The 7820-nt window shown below is 40.5% G+C and overlaps 1 protein-coding gene across 1 annotated transcript; it reads right to left on the bottom strand.

Annotated features, from left to right (window-relative positions):
• Positions 1 to 5894: 5894 nt before the first annotated feature.
• On the bottom strand, positions 5895 to 7344 carry LOC118433624. Its single transcript, XM_035845762.1, has 2 exons — positions 6465 to 7344; positions 5895 to 6396 (listed from the first exon to the last, which is right to left on the bottom strand). Exons 1-2 carry the CDS (start codon positions 6986 to 6988, stop codon positions 6174 to 6176), a joined length of 747 nt encoding a protein of 248 aa, XP_035701655.1. The 5' UTR covers positions 6989 to 7344; the 3' UTR covers positions 5895 to 6173.
• Positions 7345 to 7820: the final 476 nt, after the last annotated feature.

Below are 7820 nucleotides of genomic sequence, written 5' to 3'. Positions count from 1 at the left end.
CGTAGGGGCGTAAAACGCGCCCTTTCCGGAGTCTCTAGCTGACACGGTGGCATTTGGCAGGACATACAAGATTTAGGTTTTCCATGTTCGTGTTTTCTTTATTTCGCAGTTTTCTCGGATTCCTTTAAAGTTATCGCAAAAGTGCTCCGTTTCACTTTTGTAGCCATGACCTAGGGGCGTAAAACGCGCCCTTTCCGGAGTCTCTAGCTGTAACGGGTGGCATTTGGCAGGACATACAAGATTTAGGTTTTCCCTTTTCATGTAGTTTCGGTATTTCGGAGTTTTCTCGGATTCCTTTAAAGTTATCGCAAAAGTGGTTTTATACGTTTGTAGCCATGGCCTAGGGGCGTAAAACGCGCCCTTTACGGAGTCTCTAGCTGTAACGGGTGGCATTTGGCAGGACATACAAGATTTAAGCCTTCCCTTTTAAGTGAGAAGGGGGACCTTTTGGATTTTAAGAAAAAAGCTGGATTTCAAGTTATCGCTTCAGTGCTTCTACACTTGCAAGCCCACACCTAGGGGCGTCTAAATGACGCAAGCCGGAAGTCTCTAACTGTAACGTGTGGCATTTGGCAGGTATCTTAAGATTTATTTTCACCCCTTTTTCAGGCAGTTTCGGTATTTCGCAATTTTCTCGGTCTTCCTTTCAAGTTATCGGTTCAGAGCTGGTTATACACTTTCAAGTCCACACCGAGGGGCGTACAACGCGCCCTTTCCGGAGTCTCTAACTGTAACGGGTGGCATTTGGCAGGACATACAAGATTTAGGTTTTCCATTTTCGTGTTTTCTTTATTTCGCAGTTTTCTCGGATTCCTTTAAAGTTATCGCAAAAGTGCTCCGTTTCACTTTTGTAGCCATGGCGTAGGGGCGTAAAACGCGCCCTTTCCGGAGTCTCTAGCTGACACGGTGGCATTTGGCAGGACATACAAGATTTAGGTTTTCCATTTTCGTGTTTTCTTTATTTCGCAGTTTTCTCGGATTCCTTTAAAGTTATCGCAAAAGTGCTCCGTTTCACTTTTGTAGCCATGGCGTAGGGGCGTAAAACGCGCCCTTTCCGGAGTCTCTAGCTGACACGGTGGCATTTGGCAGGACATACAAGATTTAGGTTTTCCATGTTCGTGTTTTCTTTATTTCGCAGTTTTCTCGGATTCCTTTAAAGTTATCGCAAAAGTGCTCCGTTTCACTTTTGTAGCCATGACCTAGGGGCGTTAAACGCGCCCTTTCCGGAGTCTCTAGCTGTAACGGGTGGCATTTGGCAGGACATACAAGATTTAGGTTTTCCCTTTTCATGTAGTTTCGGTATTTCGGAGTTTTCTCGGATTCCTTTAAAGTTATCGCAAAAGTGGTTTTATACGTTTGTAGCCATGGCCTAGGGGCGTAAAACGCGCCCTTTACGGAGTCTCTAGCTGTAACGGGTGGCATTTGGCAGGACATACAAGATTTAAGCCTTCCCTTTTAAGTGAGAAGGGGGGACCTTTTGGATTTTAAGAAAAAAGCTGGATTTCAAGTTATCGCTTCAGTGCTTCTACACTTGCAAGCCCACACCTAGGGGCGTCTAAATGACGCAAGCCGGAAGACTCTAACTGTAACGTGTGGCATTTGGCAGGTATCTTAAGATTTATTTTCACCCCTTTTTCAGGCAGTTTCGGTATTTCGCAATTTTCTCGGTCTTCCTTTCAAGTTATCGGTTCAGAGCTGGTTATACACTTTCAAGTCCACACCGAGGGGCGTACAACGCGCCCTTTCCGGAGTCTCTAACTGTAACGGGTGGCATTTGGCAGGACATACAAGATTTAGGTTTTCCATTTTCGTGTTTTCTTTATTTCGCAGTTTTCTCGGATTCCTTTAAAGTTATCGCAAAAGTGCTCCGTTTCACTTTTGTAGCCATGGCGTAGGGGCGTAAAACGCGCCCTTTCCGGAGTCTCTAGCTGACACGGTGGCATTTGGCAGGACATACAAGATTTAGGTTTTCCATGTTCGTGTTTTCTTTATTTCGCAGTTTTCTCGGATTCCTTTAAAGTTATCGCAAAAGTGCTCCGTTTCACTTTTGTAGCCATGACCTAGGGGCGTAAAACGCGCCCTTTCCGGAGTCTCTAGCTGTAACGGGTGGCATTTGGCAGGACATACAAGATTTAGGTTTTCCCTTTTCATGTAGTTTCGGTATTTCGGAGTTTTCTCGGATTCCTTTAAAGTTATCGCAAAAGTGGTTTTATACGTTTGTAGCCATGGCCTAGGGGCGTAAAACGCGCCCTTTACGGAGTCTCTAGCTGTAACGGGTGGCATTTGGCAGGACATACAAGATTTAAGCCTTCCCTTTTAAGTGAGAAGGGGGGACCTTTTGGATTTTAAGAAAAAAGCTGGATTTCAAGTTATCGCTTCAGTGCTTCTACACTTGCAAGCCCACACCTAGGGGCGTCTAAATGACGCAAACCGGAAGTCTCTAACTGTAACGTGTGGCATTTGGCAGGTATCTTAAGATTTATTTTCACCCCTTTTTCAGGCAGTTTCGGTATTTCGCAATTTTCTCGGTCTTCCTTTCAAGTTATCGGTTCAGAGCTGGTTATACACTTTCAAGTCCACACCGAGGGGCGTACAACGCGCCCTTTCCGGAGTCTCTAACTGTAACGGGTGGCATTTGGCAGGACATACAAGATTTAGGTTTTCCATTTTCGTGTTTTCTTTATTTCGCAGTTTTCTCGGATTCCTTTAAAGTTATCGCAAAAGTGCTCCGTTTCACTTTTGTAGCCATGGCGTAGGGGCGTAAAACGCGCCCTTTCCGGAGTCTCTAGCTGACACGGTGGCATTTGGCAGGACATACAAGATTTAGGTTTTCCATTTTCGTGTTTTCTTTATTTCGCAGTTTTCTCGGATTCCTTTAAAGTTATCGCAAAAGTGCTCCGTTTCACTTTTGTAGCCATGGCCTAGGGGCGTAAAACGCGCCCTTTCCGGAGTCTCTAGCTGTAACGGGTGGCATTTGGCAGGACATACAAGATTTAGGTTTTCCCTTTTCATGTAGTTTCGGTATTTCGGAGTTTTCTCGGATTCCTTTAAAGTTATCGCAAAAGTGGTTTTATACGTTTGTAGCCATGGCCTAGGGGCGTAAAACGCGCCCTTTACGGAGTCTCTAGCTGTAACGGGTGGCATTTGGCAGGACATACAAGATTTAAGCCTTCCCTTTTAAGAGAGAAGGGGGGACCTTTTGGATTTTAAGAAAAAAGCTGGATTTCAAGTTATCGCTTCAGTGCTTCTACACTTGCAAGCCCACACCTAGGGGCGTCTAAATGACGCAAGCCGGAAGTCTCTAACTGTAACGTGTGGCATTTGGCAGGTATCTTAAGATTTATTTTCACCCCTTTTTCAGGCAGTTTCGGTATTTCGCAATTTTCTCGGTCTTCCTTTCAAGTTATCGGTTCAGAGCTGGTTATACACTTTCAAGTCCACACCGAGGGGCGTACAACGCGCCCTTTCCGGAGTCTCTAACTGTAACGGGTGGCATTTGGCAGGACATACAAGATTTAGGTTTTCCATTTTCGTGTTTTCTTTATTTCGCAGTTTTCTCGGATTCCTTTAAAGTGATCGCAAAAGTGCTCCGTTTCACTTTTGTAGCCATGGCCTAGGGGCGTAAAACGCGCCCTCTACGGAGTCTCTAGCTGTAACGGGTGGCATTTGGCAGGACATACAAGATTTAGGTTTTCCATTTTCGTGTTTTCTTTATTTCGAATATCAATAGAGGCGAACTGCAGCCATGTAAACGTCCAACTCATTACTGGACGACATCTAGGAAAATGTGACACGAAAATGTTACTTCTCCTAGATTCCGCAATCATAAATATAGTTACAATTTGCATACGTTTTTCGAAATTTGTGTCAATTTGTTGTCCAAAGTTTCTAATAAATTCGACAAAAACTGCGTAAAATGCTGCCCCGTTGGCCTGTTGTCTGCTTGTTTTTCCATTTCAGGGAGAAGGCTGCTTGGAAATGGATTTTTTTACTGGTTTGACCAAACGCAATGTCGAAACTGTCTTTCAAATTCCAAGTTCTTTGGTCTCCATCTATTAAATAAATTTTAAAAAATCCTTAAAAACTTTATTTTCAAAAAAAATTATTCTCGAACGTTTACGAGATTCGACAATTTCTATCCCAAAAAATTGACCAAAATTTTAAAAAAATTTCAGGTGAATTTTTTTCTGTTTTCATATTTTTATGAAGAAACAGTACTGAATAAAAATTAAATATTTATCATGCAAAATAATTCGTAATTATTTTCTCTTCATAACTTTCCCCTCACCTTCTTTCCATGATAGCAATAAATACAGGGCCACCATCAAAACGAGACAAATTAGCCCATTAATCTCCAAATAGAGGATAAAACCCCTCCACAACATGTCCCCCTCAACGATGGAAGACGTCGTAAAAATCTGCACGGGTCTGATCACCACCACCACCAAAATAAATATTATGGTCGTTACTCCCGTAATAATTTTCTTTTTCGAGGTGGATTCCACCTTTTTATTAATTTCTTCTTTAATTAGTGCAGGATGACTTAATTTACGCAAAATACTGATCGAATTTTTCCTCCCAGTCGTAACAGTTAGTGTAACTTCTTCCATGATTTTAAACTAAACGAGGTAAATTGCGAATCAATAGTTTAAATCGACACAACACTGTTAGAAATCCGGTATAGTCACGCAGGTATTGATTTCTCGGTATTAAAGTTGCTACCGCTTGGTATTAAAATTATACCGGTGAGTAAAAATTTGATACCGATATTGTAAAACTTTAATACCGGGTTATTACCACACGGTATTATTTATCAATACCACGTTGGTAGAGTCATATATGAATACCACCTGGTATTATTTTAATACTGGATTTCTAAGAGTGAATATTTACTAAGGATTTATTTTTATCTTAGTGTCTCACTTGAATACGATTTTAAATTTTGTTAAGTTTTTGTCTTTCCGTATTTTTATAAAGTTAACAAGAACTGTTAGAAATTAATTATGGCACGAGGTTTTTAATACCACGATTTTTATCGAATTTCAAAGTTTAAACCGTCAATTAAAAAACCAGCTCTGCTCTCTGCATCACGCTTAATTAATCCTTGATCAGATTAAATTCGAAAATTTAATTAACAAATAATTAATGAATTTCAATGTATATTTCTCTCATATATTTTGTACTGTCCCGAGATACGGCAAAATATTAGATGACGCAGCTGATCCGGGAGAAAGGGTAATAATGAGAAAGTGCGTACAAGGTGGACATCATAGCAGAGAGTGGGTAGTGAGATGGGTTAAATCAATAAAGTGATGACGCTCTGCTTGAAGGTAGGGAAGACCTTTCCACTTCTCACAATGTGTCATAAGCAATTACAGGTATAGACAGGGAAAGCTCCCCAATGCATTTCTCGCCTCGTCGATGATACACAAATATTATGGGAAAACTTGGCTCCTAAATTTATTATTGACTAATTTACCTGTTCACGCTGTCTCATTTTCTTAATTTTAAAATGAATTCTTTGTTTACTCATTTTTGTCCAACGCAGGGTTTTTGGTGAGACGTGACGTCACTATGCACTGTATTCGCTTATTGATAATTATAAGTTGTAGGAATTGCAAGCTGTCAAAAATTAAGTTGTAACTTCAATTTTCCTGTCTTATCAAATTTATAAGTGATGGTCCATGAGTGTGAAGGCGGAATCTTTAAGCGGCTTTCTAAATATTGACATTTTGACTTTCCATAAATTATTTCCTTATTATGTCAATCTAGTGTTAAATATTGAAATAACTATTTTGCTATGAACAAAACATGTTTTATGGATATAAAAACTAAATATTATCTCCCAAACTTGTTAAAATGAATACACCACACTTATCATTGTGCTGCATAAATAGATTTATTTTTTATGGAAATCCAATCATGTAAAGAAATAACATTATTCCATGTCTGAAAATATTTTTGAAGAGATAGATAATCTTGTTAATTTTTATGGCGATCCAATCTTTGCAATTAGTTTGAAGGAATCACTTATATATATATAACTTGACATTAGCATAATCGTTGAATTATACCGTCTCCCATTTCTTACTGCATTTGGTCAGCTCCGCATTTGGCAAACCTTTCGGACAAACACAAATTGATCTTGCTTTACTGCCATGACAAACTGCTCCTTAAATCAGGTCGCAGTTCGCCCCGTTTCCGCTGCATGGCAGTCCAATCATGGATGGTAAACATCTATCCGCCCTCCCTGTGTTTGGCACATTGTACAGTGGGGCACACTGACACGTCGAAATCCCACCTTGCCCCAAAACACACTCCGAGAAAGGAATGTTATTACACGTACTGACTTCGTTGCATATCTCCTCGACAATCCTTGGAGCGTGGAAGCATGATCTATTCAAAATTATAGAGGTGGGAGTATGTCACCTATTGATAAATATCCGCACAAATTTAAATCCTACCTCTCATCGACGTTAGGATACGTCCCAGGTTCACATACACATTGACCCTCTTCGCCACAGATTGCGTTGGGAATATTATCCTCACATTTCGCCAATCTCGTACACCTATCCCCTAGTTGGACCGGTTTTGGGATGCACTCAGTCATATCATCGCTGGGAACATACCATGGTGCAAGGCATTGGCAAGTGTACGGAATTGCAGCTTCGCGGTCACACACCGCCACACCACTTAATATGTAACAGGATAGCGTATTATTTTGAAAGAGACAGCTCTGGCCTATCCTCGTTGGAAGGGGGACGCAACCATGGCCCGGAATATCTGGTGCATACGTTGGGCAATAGCATCTCCAACAACCACATCCGCCTATAATGGCAGCGTGGTAGATGCAGTCCATGATGACCCCGTTGGTGAAGGGGCATAAGGCAGGGTTACCGGCAACGCAGTGTTCACCTTCACACCTCACTTTTTCCAGTATGGTCGCCCCGAAGAGAAATATGATGTAGAAAACGTGTCTGGGCGTCATCTTTTAGAGTGAATTTTCGATTTTCTAAAGAAATGGGGAAGAATTGTGTTAAATTACCATTATTCTGTATGAATTACGACAGAAAATTACACAATCATAAATACATATGTCGTAATTTACGACATATCTATTTATGATGTGTAGTTTTCTGCCACCAGCGACACAGTTATACAAGTATATTGAATACATTTTTCATTAAATTAACTTTTATTACCTGATTATAGATCAGTGTTTCGGGTGCAAGTAACCACTTGCAAGAAACGACTGCAAGAAAGTGGTTTTTTTCACTTTTTTTCACCCGCAAGAAACGCAAGAAATGCAATGGGGTAATGTGACACCTGTTATATATTAACGGCTTAACCCTTGACAATTTGCAAAGTATCTTTGCAGATCTGAGTTCTACTTGAGATTCTGAACATTTTGATATGTAATACGACATATTTTGAAAAATGTTTATGTTTAACATGCATTCATGTGGGAAATTCCAAGATTTTTCAAAATATGTCGTATTACATATCAAAATGTTCAGAATCTCACGTAGAACTCAGATCTGCAAAGATACTTTGCAAATTGTGAAGGGTTAAGTCGTTAAAGGCGAAACAATACGCCATAAGTTATAACAGGTGTCACAGTACCCCATTTTATTTCTTGCACTTTCTTGCGTTTTTTGCGTTTCTTGCATTTTTTGCAGTTTCTTGCAGTGCACTGCAAGAAATGTATGGGACCCGCAAGAAACGAAACACTGTTATAGATGTCGACTGCGAAACAGACTGGATAGAAGGGAAGGAGTTAACGTCGCTTTTATTCTGTTCTACCCCAACAATTTGCATGA

The sequence above is a fragment of the Folsomia candida genome, unplaced genomic scaffold (genome assembly GCF_002217175.1).
Source record: "Folsomia candida strain VU population unplaced genomic scaffold, ASM221717v1 Fcan01_Sc064, whole genome shotgun sequence".
In the NCBI taxonomy this organism is placed as follows: Eukaryota; Metazoa; Arthropoda; class Collembola; order Entomobryomorpha; family Isotomidae; genus Folsomia; species Folsomia candida.
The sequence above is the reverse complement of the archived record's forward strand: the minus strand, read 5'-3'. Positions and strand labels throughout refer to the sequence as shown.

Bases quoted from the DNA above. Each gene is read 5' to 3' on its own strand.
- LOC118433624 (XM_035845762.1), bottom strand. From the start codon at position 6,988: ATGACGCCCAGACACGTTTTCTACATCATATTTCTCTTCGGGGCGACC. The intron at 6,397-6,464 runs GTAGGATTTAAA...AATTTTGAATAG, and splicing joins TATCCTAACGTCGATGAGAG to ATCATGCTTCCACGCTCCAA.